The 21,645-nt window shown below is 45.4% G+C and overlaps 1 protein-coding gene across 2 annotated transcripts in view; it reads left to right on the forward strand.

Annotated features, from left to right (window-relative positions):
- The window catches only part of MKRN2 (makorin ring finger protein 2), a 34,495-nt gene extending 16,820 nt beyond the window's left edge, over positions 1 to 17,675 (forward strand). The window contains exons 7-8 of one of the 2 annotated variants that reach the window (XM_075004872.1): positions 13,057 to 13,201; positions 14,932 to 17,675. In XM_075004872.1, coding sequence (XP_074860973.1) covers positions 13,057 to 13,201; positions 14,932 to 15,072 — 286 coding nt within the window. In that variant the 3' untranslated portion in view covers positions 15,073 to 17,675. The remainder of the gene's footprint in view (positions 1 to 13,056; positions 13,202 to 14,931) is intronic. The other variant, XM_075004871.1, reaches the window with a different exon arrangement.
- Positions 17,676 to 21,645: the final 3,970 nt, after the last annotated feature.

Consider the following 21,645-nt stretch of genomic DNA (forward strand, 5'->3'; position numbering starts at 1 on the left):
GTAGATATTGATCTCCTTGTCTCGTACCTCTACTTGGTTTAAACCCACTTCCCAACTCCCTGCATGTTCTCACCACTGCCTCTGCATTGTCATTGATATCTTTCAACAACTGTATCAGTCTGCTATCCACTCCGTATGACTCCAACACCGCCCAAGTCACTTTCTGATCTATACCGTCAAATGCCTTTTGAAATTGGAAGAAGCAAGCGTATATGTTCTTGTTCTTTCATTGAGCTTTGTCCGCTATCAGTCTCAGTGCTAATATCTGCTGTATGGTACTTCTATCTTTTCTGAACCCTGCTTGCTCGTCTGCTATACGTTCTTCTATCTGCGATCTTAATCTCTCCGTCAGTATCATCATCAGCACCTTGCCTAGATGACTCATTAGGCCAATTGTTCTGTAGTTCTTGCACTCCAGTGTACTTCCTTTCTTGGGTATTGTCACTAGCACAGATCTTGTCCATTCCTTCTGCGCCTTCCTTTCTTTCCGTGCTATATTACATAGTCAGTGTATTTCCTGAATCATGCTTTCTCCACCGTATTTGATCATCTGTCCCATGATCTTATCATTTCCAGGGCTCTTGTTGTTCTTTAGTTGCTTCACTGCTTTTTCTACTTCCTCCTTCGAATATCAGTCTCACTCTCGATGCTCGGTGGAGAGATTTCTTTCAGTTCTTCAATCAGTCTCTGTCAGACACTCGGGTCCAAGTGTGCTTTGTATAGGTCGGTGCAATATCTTGTCCATCACTGCACAATCTTCTCCATGTTCATGAGCACTTCTTCGTTCTCATCTTTGATCGCCATCTACTTTGGTTGCTATTTCCTATTAATATTCCTAATTGTCTTATACACCTCCCTGGTCTTACATTCGCTGTAATACCTCTCAATATCTTCACATTGCTCCTCTAACCATTTCTCCTTATCCTTTCTAGCTGCTTTCCTTACCTCATTGCATTTCATCCTTGTTACATGTCTTGTTTTTATGGCAAAATACTTGTCTTTGCTGATATGGTGTTCTCCTGATTTTTGGGTGGTTTTTCACTGTAGACATAAGCAGAGTTAAGCTATTATGAAAACTGCACATTACTTCCAGCAGAGGTCTCTATAGACTTTTGAGCATGTAATTTTTAATGATGGTGCAAAACAAATGGAAGGGTAAGCTTGGTTGTTATATTTGATTTAGATGTTAGTCTTTCGTGCAGTCTTTTTCCAGAGTTTACCGTGCAAAAAAGGCCTATTTTTAATTTTTTCTCCATCTTGTTCTTCCTAAGAGCAATCTACATTCTCCATATGACAAGGATGATTTTTTCATTTCAACATTGGTAACTTCTTAAGTATTAGTGACCTGATTACTCCCATGATACGTTGTGGATTAGTGGGTAGATCCTCTTGAGGAGTTGCAGGGAAGGATCCAGTGGCACTAATACTCCAGTCCCTAGCACACCATCAAAACAAGTGCTTAGCCCCAGAGGAGGGCTTGGCTGATTCTGTTTGGCCTCAGACTGCAGACAAGAATGGCTTACAGCAGGAGTGGTCTGAGCACCCACAAGTTTGGAAATACTTTGTTTGGGGATGCGGCTTAAACAGCTTTCACTGTATAGAAAGTGCGTACATGCCCAAGGACTTCGTATGTTTGGAGTCCTTGAGGCTATGCAGGCGGCGGTTGGTTTGGTCTGCAAACATCCCTGCCCCATTGAAAGGGACATCTAGGATAATTTGTGGGACCTCTGGTGAGAGACCTTGTGGCTGTAACTAGGCCACTTGATTCATGGCAATGCCTGAAGCAATAGCTCTGACAGATGCATCCTCCAAGTCTAAGGAAGCCTGATGACAGGTACAGAACACTGTTTTACCTTCTTGTGTGATGGTTTAGAATTCCTCCTGCAAGTCCTTGGGCAGCAAGTCCTTAATTTAAGGAGAGAGGCTCACAAGTCAGTTGTAATGGCTCAGGATAACCAACTGGTTAGCCACCCTGAGCAACAGGCCCCCTGTGGAGTATACCTTTCTCCCAAATAAATCCAGGTGCTTAGCATCCTTGCATTTTGGGGCTAGAGCCTTTTGATGCTGATGTTCCTTTTCATTAACTGCATGTGCCACCAAAGATCAAGAGGCAGAGTGAGCACACAGGTATTCAGACCCCTTGACTAGCGCAAAATATTCGTGTTTCACCCTTCATGAAGTGGGAGGAATGGAGGCAGAGGTTTACCAGATTGTGGTGGTGGTGGTAAAGGACAAAATGGTCTTGTTAAATGAAAGGGCCACATGCGAGCAACCCTCTGATGTCAGGATGTCTACCATGGAGTCATTCAACTCAGTGACCTCCTCCATGGAAAGGTTGAGGCTGCTAGGAACCCGATGAAGAAGCTCCTGGAGTGCCCAGAAATCCATGGGTAGAGCACTTGAAATGGAGGTACCTGCCACTGCCTCTTGTGGAGAGGTGCTGGAGGAGGCCAATGAGGTCACTGTCTGCACTGAAACCTCAGGCTGTTCTGTTAGTGGAGTATGAGGCACTTCCTCCAGAGGAATGGAAGGTTGAGGATCTAAAGGAAGATGGCTAATTGTAGCCTCAAGAGCCAGTGGGGTGGCTGAGGAGGGGGCATGGTGCCTGGTGTGTGATAGTACACCTAAGGTGTCCAGAACTGCCACAGGGATGGAGGCCACTGCGGTGCTCCCATGGCTCTGTGCAGGCAGGGTGCCACTGGGATGGAGTGGTAGGATAGGACTGAAGTCCCTCAAAGGGAGATGGTTGAGGCTGAGCAGGCTGCAGCTGCTGTCAGGGAGTGGCGAGCCATGTCAAATTGGGACTGAGTGCTGACAGGATTGTTGGGGCGATCGAGACTGGCAAGGAGACCAGGACCAGTGCCACGAGCTGGATTGGTGCCAAGATAGAGACCAATGCTGAGATGGAGACTGGCATCAAGAACGAGACTGGCCTGCTGATAAGAACCGGTGCTAAGAGCAGGTCTCACACATGGATTGTGATTCCTGTTGAGTGTGAGGGCTGGTGTGCCATGGAAGATGGGCACCAAGAGCTGGACTGGTATGGAGAGCAGGTTCCACTCACACAGCAGGAAAGGAGCCCAGGTGTGCCTGTGCCTGTCACTGCATGTGGCCAAGGCAGTTGGTCCCCAGGACTCAGAAAACAGTTGGAAGAACTTGAACTGGAACAGAATTGAGATGGACACGGTGGTGAGTGTTGTGGCAGTGGGTAGAGCATATTGAAGAGCTGGAATTGAAGCCGCACACCAGGGATACCCTTGAACGGGAGTGGCCATATGTGGAGCAGGATGGAGATCATTGGAATGAGTATGATTGGTGCTGTGAGTCAGACCAGTGATTCTGTGGATGGCCAAGGCTGGACTCTGAGCGGCCAGGCTCTTGCTCTGGAACACAGACGTTGCCCCTGGAGCTATGCAGAGGGGCAGAGTCCTCAGTTTATGCCAGGGACTGCATCATCTCAATAAGTCCCCACACTGTCTGGTACATGTCAGGCATTGATGGAGGACCAGTTGGCACCGGTTCTACTTTGGGTGAGTCAAGGAGGATCAGGCTTTGTACGTGTGATGCCGAGGCTTTGAGTTTGATGGTGCCAATGACTTAGGCATCTTGGAGGCATGCACTGGAGAGTGAGAGTGGTGCTGTGCTGGAGGCTTCGGGGAATGCCGGTGTCAAGATGAGTCTTTCTTCTGTGCTGGGCCTGGAGTAGAAGGCTGTGCACTGTGCTCTGAAGAGGTTGAAGTACCAATTCCATGAGGAGGGGATGGAGCCAAAATTCACGCTCCTTACGAGTCAAGGGCTTGAGAGCCCTGCAGGTTTGGCACTTATCAGCCTGATGAGTTTCCCCCAAACAGTGACAGGAGTCATGCAGGGTTTGCTTGTCCGCATAGACTTCAAGCAGGAGCTGTACTGCTCGAAGCCCTGGAACTTTTTCAGGCCCCAAGCTCCAGGAGGGAACATGGGAAGAGAAGAGAGACCCTTCTCTATTCAGTGATTACCTAACATTAACTAACCAGAAAACAATGGCTATGTTAAAGAACTATTTACAACTGTTTACACAAGAATGACCTAGGAAGATGCGGTGTAGCAACAAGTACTCGGCCATGGTTCCAACAGCCCACAGGAGTGGTTAAGAAGGAACTGTGGGCAGTCAGTTCAGCAGGATCACATATAGAGCTCTGCACTGATGCCCCTTCAGCCAACCCAGTGGGTAGCAGCTATCTGACAATGGTGCACCCAGAGTGCATACATCTCACTTGAATAAATATGAGCAAGCACTTGAAGAAGAATAATGGGGAAACTTAAGCCTAAACAGTGAATTTTTCAGTTTGTAAGCATCATGCCAAGTTTGTGGACTTGGGCCTTAAGTTTTTAACTATCTAGCTTTCTATTGTCACCCAGTATAAAAATTTTAAAAGTAACTTTGCAAGTTTTTCTAATTAAAATAAAATGGATTTAAGCAACTTTGAAAAGTTTATCCCAATTCCAGGTAATTCTTCAAATTTCAAGGATTTCAAACAAGTGATAACTATGTAGTGTTTGATAGAATTTGCAAAGACTCTATCAACATGTGGCTTGCTCATATGTCTTTAGAGAAACCATTAATTGTCATCCTTTCCAGAAATGCTATCGTTTGAAATGTAGGGCCTTGCTTTGCACAGACAATGAAAAGTTGATGCCCCCAAGAGACTGGATGCTGGGTGGGGAAGGGATTTCTAAAGTTTAAAACACTTTAGGTTAGAGCTATGCCTAGTGAAAATTAGGGAAAAGATTCAACACTGCCCCTGCAATTAAGGTTGAGGCTCCCAATTTATATCCTGAAAAGTTAACCATCAAATCAGGGAAGACAAGACTTCACATTCTTGTTCTATCCAAGTATTTGGGGTGTGAGAAGGAAGGAAAAGGTGAAATCATTTGCAGAACACTTTAATGTTTATAGGGTAAGAAACAGTACCTATGTAACTGTGCCAAATCTCATACTGTATTTCCAGTGGAACCTTTTGTATTTGGGGAACAATCTCAATTTTTAAAAGAGATCTTTTTTTTTCTAGCAGCTATATTCTTAATAATAGTATTTGGTGTGGGGCTTTGAAGATTGGCACTACTGCAGTAGTGAATAGTTCCCTAAAGAAAAACAATTCATTTGATCACCTCTCCAATTTTGGAGTTGCTGCTGATGTGCATTGTGTGAGGTTAGGATAGTGTCTGCTTTCGGGAAGGAGAGTGCCAGAGATGAGGCAGTTTGGGTGACCTCAACTGCCAGGTCTTTAATTGGTTGAGTGAACATACCTTCATGTGTCTGTGGATTAATTTTTTTTGTTTGTTTGTTTGCCATTAGTTTAAATTTTCAGACCTGCTATTTTTGTCTTTTGAGTAACAGTTTTCTCTGCTTGTTTTCACCCCCCTGCCCGCCCACACACCCTTCTCCAAAAATTTAAAGGCTCAGTATTAGAAGAGTGGATGAAACGTAACACATAGCAAAATATATAAGGCATTTTGAACACCTCATTAAGTGGGTACTTCTCTTAGGATATGTCTACCAAGTTTTGCTTTTAAAAAAAAAAATACTCACCATGCAGAATTCTGCCCCCCACACCCCAATAAACACCAAAGCATGTGTACACTTATTCCCTCTGACAGATTGTGTTCACATCTCTAGCTCCTCTGACAGTGAGAGCAATGTCACTAAGTGTTGTGGGATCTTGAAACAGAGTGCGGGTCATCTAGGGACCATGCAAAACATCCTCCTCAGGCACTGCTTTATCTGGGGGCTTCCTGCATCTTTTTGTGCTTTTTTTTCCAACTGCTTTTCTCAGCTGTGCACTCTGGCATCTGCAACAAAGAACGGATCGTACACTTCTCTCGCATGCTCCATTAACTAGCATGAGGACTACTTGCGTGGCAGTGGAGATTATCTTAATGTTCCTGACACAGGCAGAAGACTCAGCAGAACTTGACAGTGTGCGTATGACAGCAGCAACCTGTCATTGCACTTGGCACTCAGAGCAGCTGTAGAGGTAGGGTTAGGGAAATCAGCACTGATTGGTGGGATTGCAGTGTTATGCAGGTGTCAGGTGAAGACCAATGACTACAGAACTTTAGGGTGCATAAAGTATCCTTCCTTGAGCTGTGTGCTGACCTGACCCTGAAACCGCAGCACAAGGACACCCTGGTGCCCTTTAGGTAGAGAATGCTTTGTGGAAGTTGGTGGTTCCTGATTGCTACTGCTCAGTTGCTGCTCAGTTTGGAGCAGGGAAGTCTACTGTTGGAGCTGTACTGCTGCAAAATAAATTGCATTCTGCTGTGGAGAATCGTAATGCTGGGAAAGAGCATGACAGCGGCTGGCTTTGCAGACATGGGATTTCCTAACTGTGGCAGGGCAATAGAGGGTGCACAGATTCTAATTTTAGTGCCAGCCCACTTTGCCTCTGAATACATCCACAAGAAGGGTTACATCTCAATGGTGCTGCAGGTGCTTGTGGATCACTGTGGGCACTTCACAGACCTCAAGATGGGGTGGTGTGGAAGGGTGCATGACACATGCAGCATCAGGAACATTGGCCTATACAGAAAGCTGCAGGTAGGGACTTTCTGTCCAGACCACAAAATTGCAGTGGGAGATGTAGAAATGTTCCTAGTGGTTTTGGGAGACCCAGATTATCCTTCTGGTCTCTCATGTAACCATACCCAGGGAACCTGGACAGCAGTAAGGAGTGTTTCAACAACAGGGTGAGATGGTGCCACATGGTGGTCAAATGTTCCTTTGGGGGATTGAATGTGAGATGGAGGTGTCTCTGGGGCAGGTAGACAATATTGAGGACAATATTCCCATAGTTATCGCAGATTGTTGTTCCTTGCATAGTTTGTATAAAAGTAAGGGGGAATTGTTTACTCGGGTGGAGCACTGAGCAGCAGTGCTTAGCTGTAGAGTTTGAGCAGATAAATACCAGAGCGCTCAGAGGAGTTCAGAAAGCTGCTGTCAACATCAGGGAGGCTTTGAGGCTGCACTTTGAAAATGAGGGGCACTGAAATAACTTCTAACAGTTACTTCCACACTCCTCCATTCTTCCTCCCCGCCCCATGTGGGGAATGTGCCTTCCTCCCCGCCCCATAATCGGGAATGTGCCTTCAGTGCTTTCACCTGGAATCTCAGTGACTGATTTGTGGCATTATTATATGGCCCCTTTCTGTCTCAAGAGATGGTGGTTAGCAGTGGCAATGAGGATCTATGGGCAGTGTTTGAGTCTGCAGCTTCTCTCATGGCTTATGCATCCAGTATTGGACTTGCACTGTTGATTGCAGTAACCACGTCAGTCTATTTCCCAATTCTTGAGTCTGAGAGCTTTTCCTTCTAAGACAAAGTTCTTTTGTGTGGCTTTAACATATACTATTGAAGGATGATGTGCCCGGTCGTAGCAATCGTCACCAGGTATTTCAATCTGATGATGTAGATTCTCAGGACTTCAGACTGACGTATTTTTTTTCATGGCATTTTTGCATGTATCCTCGAATCTTAGCTTTGGTCTTCCTCTTGTTCTCAACCCACATGACAGTTTGCTGAAGAGGATTTGTTTGGGAAGACATTCATCACCCAGTCTTCTCACGTGACCAAGGCATCGTAGCGATCCTCCACAGCAGAAGGCTAAGAGGCTGGCTATGCCAGATCTTGACAGGACATCTGCATTTGAAACTATCTTACTGGTTGATATTCATAATTCTGCAGAGGCAGCGAAAACGGAAGCTGTTCAGTTTTTTTCTCCTGGTTCAAGTAGGTGGTCCAGGCCTCAGAACCATATAGCAGGATACCCACTACACGTGCCTGGTAGATTAGTATCTTTGTTTTTAATGTCAGCTTAGGATTGTTCCATGCTTGTTTCGTAAGTCTGCCAAAAATAGTAGCTACCTTTCCGATTCTGACGTTCGATTCTTCATCCACGGATATGCGGCTTCAGGGCTGGCAGGTCAACAATGGACGTGATTTTTCTCTCTTCAACTACAGAAGAAATGCAGAGAATAAGGAAAGCCATTATTCGTTGCATTTGTGGACTTAAAGGCGTTCGACACAGTTAGTAGATCAGGACTATACAGAGTATTAACCAAGATTGGCTGCCCACCGACCCTACTCAAACTCATAACATCCTTTCATGAAAACATGAAAGCAAGAGTGTAGTATGATGGATCTACATTGGATCCATTTGCAATGAACAGCAGAGTCCAACGGGTATATTCTTGCCCCTACCCTCTTTGGCATATTCTTCTCAGTTCTACTGAACTGTGCATTTCAGAGCTCACACAGTGATGATGTATTTCTCCACACAAGATTAGATGGCGCTCTCTACAACCTGGCAAGATTCAAGGCCAAAACTAACGTCAAGAAAGTCCTCATCAGGGAACTCTTCTTTGCTGATGATGCATTTCTTGTCACTCATAATGAAAACATGCTGCAGTCACTGAATTCTCTAGCCAGAGACTGCAAGTTGTTTTCCCATGACATAAGCATGAAGAAAACTGTTGTATTCACTCAAGATATACCTCAGTGACCCAATGTCATTCTGGACAACCCATTAGATGTGATATTGTTAAACAGTCAATAAAAGCCTAGAATGGTTCTAAAAGTTTGACTTTATTCATTGGACAGCAGTGCACTGAAACACAATGAAGCATCCCTCCTCCTTCCTCTAGCTAGTAAGGGAGGGGCTGGCAAAGGGTTAAAAGTCACATGTGTGTACTTACAGGCATCCTTAATCATAGTTGGGGGTGGGGAGTGGATGGAAAATTTGAACTTCCAGAGAAGGAAAACGAGTGGGGAGGCGAGGGGGTTTCTAGCCCCCACAGCAGGTTCAAAATTTTGTGCCTAACCTGTGTTGGCTCATTGTGCTGCTTCATCAAGCCCTTTAGGATCTCAGTCTGTTCCTGCCTGACCCCAATTCTGTGGCCTGCCTGGCAAAGGCCTGGTTGTCATGGTTCCTCAGCTCCCTTTCCAAGCACTGTTCCCAACATCTGCACTCAGATTTAAAGCACTTCACAAGCAAATACTCCTTATTTTTCCAAAGGTGCTTCCTTATCTATAGGAAGCACACTGGGGCCACCAAGGTCTCTGACAACTTTTTGTGCACTGTGTTCAATATCAATTAACATCACATCCTGTAGCGTAACATCTCACTTTACAAACCTCTTTTCCAACATTTTCACTCACTGGCCTGATGACCCTTGCAAGGAGCACATCTCGGCAAACACCTTTATCAGGGTGAGTGAGGGGAAGGAAGTGGTGGCACCTGTACATACAGATAACAGAAATTGTAGTGTGGTCTAGAAATTCCCTTTGCAGGAACAAACACAGTTCTTTTTATGCCACACTTCTCCACAGGTGGGTAATACCGTAGCAGACATCTCCCTGCTCAGAGTAAACAAGGAAACAAGGCACAACTTCTCTGTGCCTGTGGTTTTTGCCCTGCTCCATAGGTGGACTGCATAAGTGTTCTACAACAGGGGACAAGGGGGATAGTGACCTATAATAGGGGAGGTACAAAGCAGCACTGTCATGGTGTCTTAAGCAGAAAATTTACAAATATCTCCCCAAAAGGACTGATAGCCTCTCCACAGGATTCCATTGAGATCATGGTGAACATCAACATGCTGCTCGGTCATACAGATTAGTTACACAGGGACATGTGTGGCTCGTAGAAACACAACCAACATCACACTTTTCCCTGCCCTCAGAAAAGCACCCCACAAGCCACCACCACTTACCCTGCGTCTCAGACGCTGCTTCTTGGGTCCTCTGAAAGTGGCTGATTTGCCAGGCTATGCATGTCAGCAGTGGAGAACAGTTCCTGGTCACCAGATGCACTTGGTGACCCCCAGGGGAGCCCCTGGTCCACATCTACCTCAACTTCATCTACAATTTCTTCCCTGGGTTAGATCCTCTCTGCCTTCCTAAGTATCCATGAGGCTCTTGGTAGTGTGGGGGGGATCATCACCCAGGATAGTGTCCAGCTGCTTACTAAGAGAAATGACAGGTTAAGCAGAGGAGCATCAGTTTGCTTCATGAGCCTTATGATAGGCTTGTCTAAATTCTTTAATCTCTCACCACTGCAGCATGCCCTGCTCATAACCCTTTTCATGCAAGGATTGTGAAATGTGTATGTGTGTGTCATATTTCCTGTTCGGGTCTCAGAGTTGGGATTGAACAGACTCCTCTCTCCATACACTGATCAGATCCAGCAGCTCTGGAGCAGTCCACGCAGGGAGCATTTGGTGTGATGGCAAGTGTGGGCACCTGGGAAGCTGCCATGATACCACTGCATGCTGAGCCAGCATGTCTGGGCAGGGGGAATGGTGCAGTTGCTCAGGCAGCAGGAAAAGGGATTTAAATGTCATGGAGTTTGTAAGGGAGCGGAGTGGGTAGCTAGTCCCCTGGGTACAGGGCAGCAGAGTTCAAACTGCTGACTAGAGAAGCTTCTTGGGAATTGTGGGCCACTTCCTGGAGGCCAGAATAAGCAACAAAATGCCTTGAGGTGTCTACACTCCATGTTTGTCAGCAGTACAGGGTGGGGAAAAGAAAAATCTTCCTTGTGGAACTGGAAATTTTTGGTTAGTTAAAATGCTCATGAATTTTTATCAGCAAAACACACTTTTCTTTGACAAAACTTGCCAATGTAGACAAGCTCTTGAACATTTGGAAGTTACTGCTGTAAATCACTTCAATAGCAATTTTCCCTAGATTAGGACTGGCATTTTGAATGTGACCCCCATGTCATCTTTTTTCAGGGAGTTGCCCCTTACAGACAGTATAGATGTTTTCAGGCATGTCTTTTAAAAAGCTTAAAACTGCATCAATATACACAGGAAAACCTTTTATTGGTAGTTTTTAGTAATGTAAAACATAAGCTATCATAACATAAGCATCCCTCATTAAATGAGTACTTTATTTACAAGTACTCACTTAAATGAGGGACACCCATACTGACCTTTTGTTCACTGAACGAGTGAACTCCCCCTGATAATATGAGCCTTACCCCCTCCCTAAGGCTCCAACCCGCTGCAGCCTGACCTCCCACCCCACTGGCCCCATAGACGCCAACCCGCTGAAACCTAAACCCCCTTGCTGGCCCCACAGACCCCAAACCGCTGCAACCTTAACCTCCACTGCCAGCCCCACACACCTAAAACTGCCACAGCCTGACCCTGCCAGCCCCACAGACCAAAACCGTCACAACTGTAACCCCCCCACAGACCCGGACCCAACCCACTACTATGTTTTAACTTTCCCTCCCACTCAAGTCCCCAAACTGCCTGCAGACTTTAACCCTCTTCCCACCCCAGGTTTACTTACATTTCAAAAGCAGCACCACCTGCTGCCACTCCTGTGGTCCCATAAAGTGTGTTTTTCAGCGACCAGTCCTGGCTCTGTGTTCTGTGCTGTTGTTTAGCTGTTATATACCCCTAAATGTCTTAAGAACCCAGCGAGCAGTGAAAGTGTAGGTAATGTTAATAGTGGTCATATTGACGTCCTGTGGTCTGGCAAATTCTCTTGCCCAGCACTGGTTAGGTCCCAGGGTTCCTGTACTACTTGCTCATGAAGAACAGTAGTAGTTTGTCTACGAGCTAACAGTGGATCAATGGTTTTGTCAAAAATCATTTAGTATTCAGTTAAATGCATTGCACTGATAAAATATCAGCTATATGATTCTGTGACCTTTAGCAAACAAAAGTTCTACAGAACAGAGTGTGCCAACTTTTTGCTGTTTACATTGTTTGTTTTCTCTCTCTCTGTATGTAGAGCCCATGCTTATCAGTCACATCAGGGTCTCTGTTCACAATAACTATAGGAGCTGGAACTTGAAGCTGCTGACTGGTAATAACCAGCTCAGTACTTCTGGGCTTTTGCCTTGTAGTTTAACTGTAGGCTGCTTTGTTGTTTTTCAATGCAGAAAAGTGAACGGTAGTATTTTCCAAAATATTCTTAAGTATGGTGGTGCATGGCACAACTGTTTGGCAATAAGTTGACTGATCTCCAGTTGTATGTAACCATTGGCATTTGAAAAAACAAGCTTTCAGACATGCATTTGTCCTTTATCCTGCAATTAATTAAACAGGTAAAATTTGCACATGTGTACATGCATTATTTATTTATTGGAGGTGTGGGGAAATATATTCCTGTTACTGACAGACAGCTTCAGTTTAAAATCCATTAGACTTGGATTTCTAAGATGAGGTGTGGCTCTTCAGATATGCTTTTTAATTTGATTAAAGTGCATTATGTGATAAACTCATCAGTGTAGCTTTTTGTCTTGGTCTGGTCTACATGTTACTGGAAAATGTAATTTTTATACAGCAAAACAGGTATGTTGTCCCCACCTAGCTAGGAGAATCTCAGGTAACTAAAATATAGATGGACTATTCTGACTGCAATATTAAAGTGCATGTTTTCTCTCTCAAATTTTCTGACTGGATTGGTTCAGTTCATAAACCGAGAGCCTCTTCTTCCCATAATGTGTACAAGTAAGAACACTCAACGATTGTCTTCAGCAGTCAATTTAATTTTTTATTTTATCCTGAATGTTAAATAGTACTTTGGATTCCTTTCTCCCCTAAGCATTGTACTCACTGAATGTGATAACCACTATTTTTATTGTTGTTTTGAAGGCGTAAAATTGACTTCTCCAGTTCCACTCAGCTTTCTGCATCATACTCTGATCATTGCAGTGTCATGATTTGTCTCCATCTAAAACGAGTTTTGTTGCTTTGTGGTGTTAGTGTGTTTAAATGCAGGGTCAGCCAGGACTGAGATCAGTGCAGAGCAGCTTCATTCCTTGCAAGGGGGAACATATGTCTTTGCTTTTGAAAATCCATTGGTACTGGAACCACTGAGCCAATCCTGCTTGACTGAGGGACGAGTCATCCAGTGAGTTATCACCCGCTTTTCTGAGAGGTGGTGGTAGGAGCTATGGACAGATGAGCAAATGGCCTGGAGAAGTTTCTTGGTTCACTCTGCTATCCTCGAGAAGGTTTTCATTTTTACCATCATTTAAAGGAACTATTTTTCCTCTCTTTTAGGAAAAAGGCCTGCAAGTACTTTGAACAAGGAAAGGGAACCTGTCCCTTTGGAGGAAAATGCCTTTACCTTCATGCTTACCCTGATGGAACACTGGCCAAACCTGAGAAGCCACGAAAACAACTCAGCTCCGAGGGGACTGTGCGGGTAAGCAGATATTTTAGTCAGTCATTTGCTTGAATGCCCCACTGCCCCTTTATAGCAGAGCGTGATCTATCTCTAGGCACAGGCAAGTTTAGGAAAATGTGTTTTCTCTAAACACACCTCTTAGGGCAACAGTTTTTCAAAATTGATGGACTTGAATTGAATTTTGGGTGCCTAATTTGACGTTGATTGTGAATTTGTCTGAAAGCCATGAATCAAAATTTTCTTTACACTAAACATTTTTCAAGAGGTCTAAGGTAAGCGGGGGAATGTCTCTTCCATAATAGTCAAAACCTCATCTTTAGCAAATTACTGAGCCTGTAGCTGTTGCCCACACCTCCTATTATCTGTGGTGAGAGTAGCACATGGAAAACCATTGTTGGAACAGCTCCCTCTTCGTGCTGCAAAAACAATCTTAATTTCATGTTTTAACTCTTGCAGCATGTGAGAGTCAAGAGGGCCAGGATTAAGCACTCTGAGCTGTTATTCTCACATGGCTATATTTAAAAGAGAGTTGTAGAAAATGTTCGGAGGGGGCAGTCCAGGCTTCCTGCCTGTTAACTTGTGCCTTCAAGATTGTGTTCCAGCTGAATAATTAAAACAGACCTCCCTCACTTTAGCTGTGTGTGGACATACATGCAACCCTCTCAGGTGACTCCTAAGGTTAAGAGATGGAGCTGCTCTCTGAAATAACTTCACAGTGGTAGAAATTAGCCTGATTAACAAAACTTGACAAACACACACTAGCTACGTCTACCCGGGTATGCTACATCGAAATAGCTTATTTCAATGTAGCAAAATCGAAATAAGCTATTTCGATGAATAGCGTCTACACGTCCTCCAGGGCTGGTGCCGTCGACGTTGGGCAGCAGTACATCGAAGTAGGCGCTGCAGGGGAGCGTCTACACACCAAAGCGGCCCACATCAAAATAAGGGTGCCAGGAACAGCTGCAGACAGGGTCACAGGGCGGACTAGCACTTCCAGGGCAACAGCAAGCCGTTTCCTTAAAGGGCCCCTCCCAAACACACTTGCACTAAACAGCACAAGATCCACAGAGCCGACAACTGGTTGCAGACCCTGTGCATGCAGCATGGATCCCCAGCTGCCGCAGCAGCAGCCAGAAGCCCTGGGCTAAGGGCTGCTGCACACGGTGACCATAGAGCCCCACAGGGGCTGGAGAGTGTCTCTCAACCCCTCAGCTGACGGCCGCCATGGCGGACCCCGCTATTTCGATGTTGCAGGACGCGGATCATCTACACGTGCCCTACTTCGACGTTCAACGTTGAAGTAGGGCGCTATTCCCATCTCCTGTTGGGGATAGCGACTTCGACGTCTTGCCGCCTTACGTCGATTTCAACTTCGAAATAGCGCTCACCACGTGTAGACGTGGCGGGCGCTATTTCGAAGTTGGCACGGCTACTTCAAAGTAGCTGGCTCGTGTAGATGCGGCTACTGTGTGTGGAAAACACTGCTGGTGTTGCTCCCTAATCACACCACCTCTGAGTGCCTTTTGTGATTTGAGCTTTGAGTCTCAACTCCAGAAGAAAAGGGGAAGTGTAAAACAAAAGAAGTTGACAGGTGAAATAAAAAATTTCTAATATACTCTTAAAAACAGATATTTCTGGCCTAAATACTTCTGTCAAGGCTGTATAGTATATAATTACAGACAGTTAATGCAGTCTCAGCAGTAAGAGATGTTGGTTTGAGCTTAGATGTTGTTTTGTTTTCACAGTTCTTCAATTCTGTTCGGCTCTGGGATTTTATTGAAGACAGAGAAAGTAGGACTGTGCCCGCTGCTGAAGATGAAGTAACAGAGCTTGGAGAGCTTTTCATGCAACTCTCCGGGGCAGATCAAGAATCTGACGCTCAATAAAGGGAACTAAGGAGCAAAAGTTCTGTTTTCTTCTATATTAGTTCAGCTATTTATGTAGAGGAGGTTTGAGTTTTTACAGCACGCAGTAAAACGTACTGTGCCATGTGTCTTACTGGTGAGGGCCTGGTAGAACTTTAGTATAATCTGTATGGGAACAGAAGCATAGTACATAAAAGAAACTAACAAGTGTATGGGGAAAGGAAGCTTTGTGGGTGATTTTGTGCATACCTCTGAAAGAGCAAAGGGCAGTTGCCAAATCTTTTTGAAAGCCTAGTCCTTTAATTGTTTGGGATGTTAAGCCCGGGATGCTAGAGAGACAAGGTAAGAGAAGTATTGGGTCTCTTTCACAAAACAGAAGCTGGGGCAGTAAATCTCACCCATGCTGTGTCTCAAAGAGAGTGAAAGGCAGCAGGATAGTTTGACATTTAATCTGAAAAGTTAGTAGAACTGATAAAACTTAGTTACAAGTTAACCTTGCTGAATTATGCAGACTAATTTGCCCAAGACACACTTGCAAAGTCCCTAGTCCTAAAAGTGCTTAGAATTAACCAGCGAAGTATGATTCGATAGCTTAACCAAGAGACAGCACTTTAATCAGCCTTGTTCTTGCCACCATTGCTTGGGCCTTATGGAATGTCCTCTAAACAGTACTTGGTAAAGGGAGGGCATCCATGGTCCAGTACACACTAACTTATTTTACACTGATAATTAGAGGATTTCTACTACTAAACAATAGGCTTTACCTCCTACCACTACATTTTGAGGTGTAAATTAGCTAGTGTGCAAACTGTAGTTAGCTGAAAAATAAAGAAACGGAGCTATTAGACAAAATGCAAAATAGTTCTGGGAGAGTTCTGCAGTTGTTGCATTTAGAGCCATAGTAGATGGGCAGAATTCTCCCAGGGCTGTACCACGGAGGGTATGAACATGGTAAAAAAAAAAACCCCAGTGTAATCTTTGTCTGACACTGATGTACTGCAACTTAGTGTAGTGGAGAGTAAGAAGTGTCTCTCAAAAGTGCAGTACTGCTGAACATATGCTCAGTTAATCCACATTCTGATTAGTCACATTTTACTGACTCTAGAATTAAACTGGTCTGTAATCTAATGCAGTATCTTGCCTAAACCCCTAGAATTATAATGATCACTGACACGATCTGTGTGCACTGGGTTTCAATTACAGAAGCAAATTAAATTTCTCTTCAAATTAAATGCAGTAATTTATTTGAAGTGCAATTTTCATGCACCCCTTTGTGAGACTTGTATTAACCCTGTTCTTTACTGCTGTTTTGCCCAATGGTTAACCTAGGTTTTTCTGCCTGTATTTTCAACATATTTGAGATCTAAAATGTTTGTTGTTGCTAGAAATTGCTTTCCCCACTACCATACACAAAGGAACACAGTCAATGACCTTACAATGTCTCGAAAAAACTAGTAGCCAACAAGATCAGTCACTGGTGGTATGAATAACCTCAATATGGTGGCAGTGAAAGCTTTTCCTTCCCCAGCTGCACGCTTTACCTGCATCACCCCCAGGGATCTCAGACCAGACTCTTGGTCCTACAGCAAAGCCTCAGAGTTACAAACTGAAGTCAACCACACATCTCATTTGGCTCTGGAAGTACGCAATGAGGCAGCAGCAGAGGCCAAAAAAGCAGCACTGGGTCAGTTTAAACAAAGATTTGACAAGGCAAGGAAACTTTATGTGCTTATTTCATTTCAGTTAAAAGCAGCACAGTAAAATTTCAAAGCTGTGTTAAGTCGATATTCAGTTGTAAACAACCATGTTTTGTTCAGCCTTAGGAACAACCTCCATTCCCCAAGTCTGGTAACCTGAGGTTCTACTATAGTCCAAACCATGGTAGTTGGTTACTTTTATGGGTCACTTCCTTGGTGAGCGCAGCAGGTTTCTAGTTATCTGTTCTGGCCAGGAGGCCCTTCCTGGGGTGTGTGCTCCTGCAAGATGTATGGAGCAGTATGCGTCTTTCTGGCCTCCACGCCAAGCTAAAAGGGAGAAGCTCTTTAAAAGTGTCAGCGCTTCTGTGATTCTAGGCACAGGCACACACCTGGATCTGCTGGGATTGATGGTGAAAGGCTAATTTTCCAGTAGCATGTGATACAAATTACTCCAGTTGCTGTTGTGCTAGCTTATTCTTACAGCTTAATTGAGGTGTACTAATTTGCAAACCTGACTAGGTGACCTTTACAAAAGTGAATGTGTCTGTCTGGGTGTTTAGATAAAATGGGGGGAGGGAAGGGGGGAAACAATGAAATACCAGCATGATAGCCTCAAGGCTCCAAGTTTTCCCAAACTATCATAACACCGGTCAGGAATCTGATTTGCCTTGTGTGCCCCCAAGTTTTCTCCCACGTAGACTAAGATACAATTGTCACCACTCTAATTCCTTACTTTCTTTTTAGCATATAATTATGAAATAAATCAATTGGAATCTAAATATTGTACTTACATTTCATTGTCCAGTATACCAAGAGGTATAACCAAGTCATCATATGCAATATTAATTTGCATTGACTTTGCTAGTGCATCTTACATAGCCTCATGTAAAACTTGGCCAATAGCTACATAAGTTGATGTAACCCTGGAAAATCTTGGGGCAGGGTGGCCATTTTTTCTGAAAGTAAAAAGGGAATGGCCTGAGGGCTCACCTCACCCACTCTCCTCTCACCTCCCTGGGAATTTCTGTGGGGTAAATGCCTGGGTTGGCAAAAAACGTGCAGGGGTGGCTAGGACAGAACTTAGTCACCCTACTTGTGCATACTCCACAGGGTACCCCTGCTTGAGAACTATTGGTATAGCCAATATCTTTAATATAAATAGATTTTCAAACACAGCTTGGTATGTAAAGGGAACAGGTGAAAATAAAACTAGTGTCTTGCAGAGAAAATTCATTTGCTCCAAGACAGCCTGTTGTCTCCAATTTAGGATATTGGAATTGACTACTTAGGACAAGGAGATATTCATGGTATCCTAGGCAATTAGGCACCATTTTTATACAAAAGAACAGGTAAGGTTCAATTATCTCCTCTAGTCAGCACTGATTAGGCCTCAACTGGAGTATTTTGTGCAGTTCTGGGCACCACATTTCAAGAAAAATGTGGAGAATTTGGAGATGGTCCAGAGAACATGAGCTGTGAGGGAAAACAAAGAACTGGGTTTGTTTAGTCTGGAAAAGAGAAGAAAGAGGACAGGCTAGCAGTTTAAGTACTTAAAAGAGGGTTACAAGGAGGAAGGAGAAAAAAATTGACGGAGGATAGAACAAGAAACAATAGACTTAAGGGACGTTTGGGTTAGACATTAGAAAAAACTTCTTGTCAGGGTGGTTAAACACTGGACTAAATTGCTTTGGGAAGTTGTGGCATCTCCAGCTCTGGAGTTCGTGTGTTAGTTTTATGGCCCCTTTTTCTCTCCAGAGATGGTGGTTAGCAGCGGCAGTGAGGATCTTTGGGTAGCGCTTGAGTCTGCAGCTTCTCTCGTGGCTTATCTGTCCAATGTTAGATTTGCACTGTCAATTGCAGTAACCGCATGTCAGTCTAATTCTGAATTCTTGAGTCTGAGAGTTTTTCCTTCTAGGATGAAGTTCTTTTGCCTGGTTTGCACATTACTATTGAAGGATGATGTGCCCTGTCATAGCAATCATTGCCAGGTATTTCAAACTGATGTAGATTCCCAGAATTTTGGATTGATGAATATTATCATGGTGTTTTTACATGTATCCTTGAATCTTAGCTTTGGTCTTCCTCTTGTTCTCAACCCACATGACAGTTCACCAAAGGGGATTTCTCTGGGAAGACGTTCGTCACCCATTCTACTCACATGACCAAGGCACCGTAGCCTTCTGTTGTGGAGGATCGCTAGGAGGTTGGGTATGCCAGATCTTGACAGGAAATCTGCATTTGAAGAGAGAAGTTACTCACTTGTAGTAACGATGGTTCTTCAAGATGTGTCCCCGTGGGTGCTCCACAGTAGGTGTTGGGCTCGCCCCGGCGCCGCAGATCGGAATTCTTCTAGCGGTTTCCTCTGGATCGTGCATGCGCTGATGCACACCGCTCCCTCGTGCGCCCTCGGTCATGTGCGCGATCCGGTCCCCACCAGTTCCTTGACCAACCGCCCCGGATGCTCCTGAAAAACACCGGACAGAGATCCGAAGCGGGGTAGTGGAGCACCCACGGGGACACATCTTGAAGAACCATCGTTACAACAAGTGAGTAAGTTCTCTTTCTTCTTAGAGTGGTCCCCGTGGGTGCTCCACAGTAGGTGACTACCCAGCAGTAACCCCAAGTAAGGAGGTGGGTACTCAATTCATGTGCAGCTTGCCCTTGAGAGGACTGCTGTCGACAGATGGGTATCCTCATCGAACACCCGATGCAGGGCATAATGCTTGGCGAAGGTGTCGTATGATGACCAAGTCGCCGTTCTGCAAATGTCTTTCAACGTGATTCCCTTGAAGAAGGCCGTTGATGCCGCCACCGCTCTGGTGGAGTGAGCCCTGGGTGGGGCTAGCAAAGGGGTCTTTTGGAGCTCATAGCACAGTTTTATACAGGACACAATGTGATTTGAAATCCTCTGGGAAGAGAGGCCTTCCCCTTTCGACCTGGGAGCGAGAGACACCAGAAGCCTGTCCGTTTTCCGGAAGGGCTTAGTTCTGTCTATGTAAAAGGCCAACGCCCTCCTCACATCTAGGAGATGCAGGCGCGCCTCCTTGCTGGAGCTGTGAGGCTTCGGGTAAAACGAGGGTAATACTATTGGTTCGTTAATGTGGAACTCCGAGGAAACTTTTGGAACGAAGGCTGGGTGTAACCGTAAGATCACCGCCTCCTTTGAGAATACTGTGCAGGGTGGTGTTGCCATCACTGCTGCAAACTCACTCACCCTGCAGGCTGATGTAATCGCAAGAAGGAAGGTCGTTTTCATGGTAAGTAGTCGGAGGGGTACCATGGCTAATGGTTCAAAGGGTGGTCCCGATAGCGTGTGGAGTACCAAGTCCAAACTCCATGACGGTGGTAGCGGTTTTTGAGGAGGGTACAGGTTTACCAGCCCCTTCAGGAACCTTGTGACGATGGAAGGGCCCACCATATTCGCCCATCCTTCTTTGTGCCGAAAAGCTGATATAGCTGCGAGGTGGACCTTTAGCGAGGATAGAGAGAGCCCGTCTCGTTTGAGGTCCAGCAGGTATTCCAGAATTACAGTTATAGGGACATCAAGAGGAGCTAACTGCTTGGAAGAGCACCAGGCGGTAAATCATGTCCATTTCTGTTCGTAAGTCCTCCTGGTGGAGGTCCTTTAGCTACACTCTAAGACTTGTCTTACTCCCTCCGTACACGTGCTCTCTAAGGCACTGAGCCATGGATTAACCATGCTTGTAGGCGGAGTTCCTGAGGGTGCGGGTGCACTATGGACCCCTGAGCCTGCGTGAGTAAGTCCAGCGCTACTGGTAGGGGGAGTGGTGGATGATCCGACCTGAGCAGAAGCAGGGGAAACCTTTGTTGTCGGTCCCAGGTTGGAACTATGAGTATCATGCGAGCTTTCTCCCTTCTGGCTTTCTGCAGAACCTTGTGGATAAGTGTTTGTGGGGGGAAACGCATAGAGGGCCCTTCCATGAGATCATGAAGGCGTCCCCCAGGGACCCCCACCCTATTCCTGCTCTGGAGCAGTACTGAGGGCATTTCTGGTTGCGTTGGGTGGCAAACAAATCGACTTGGGGAAACCCCCAGGTGCGAAATATGCGTCGTAGCAGGTCAGAGCGGATCTGCCACTCATGCATGAGTGCAAAGCGCCTGCTCAGTTGATCTGCCTTCACGTTGTGGGCGCCTGGCAAGTACGAGGCTTTCAACGTTATGTTGTTGTTGATGCACCAGTTCCACAATCGGACTGCTTCTGCGCATAGCGCACGGGACCGTGCCCCTCCTTGTCGATTGATGTAAAACATGGTGGAGGTATTGTCGGTATTAATCCCGACTACTTTGCCGTGCAGGTATTTCCGAAAATGTCTGCACGCATTGAACACTGCTCTGAGCTCCAGTATGTTTATGTGCAGTGTCTGTTCCGCAGGGGACCATAGCCCTTGTGTCACCTTGCTGCCAATGTGCGCTCCCCATCCTATGTGGGAGGCATCGGTTGTAAGAAAAATAGAAATTTGTGGCTTGTGGAAGGGTACTCCCACTAGCAGGTTCTTGGGATCTGCCCACCACACTAGCGACTTCCGTACCTCCGTCGTGGGTGATACTACCCTGTGGATGGTATGGGCTGCCGGTCTGTAAATGCTCGCCAGCCAATGCTGCAGGCTTCGCATGTGTAACCTGGCATTCTGTACCACAAACGTCACGGCCGCCATGTGCCCCAACAGTTGTAGGCATGTTAGGATCGGCACCGCGGGGCTGTACATCATGACTTGTACCAAGGATTGGATGGTGCAGAAGCGGGCGTCGGGCAGATATACTCTTGATGCGATAGAGTTTATGCGCGCCCCTACGAACTCTATATCTTGCGTGGGTTCGGTCTTTGACTTTGCGAGGTTGATAACTAGGCCCAGCGAAGTAAACGTGTTCACGGTGA

The sequence above is a fragment of the Carettochelys insculpta genome, chromosome 11, assembly GCF_033958435.1.
Source record: "Carettochelys insculpta isolate YL-2023 chromosome 11, ASM3395843v1, whole genome shotgun sequence".
Lineage (NCBI taxonomy): Eukaryota > Metazoa > Chordata > Testudines > Carettochelyidae > Carettochelys > Carettochelys insculpta.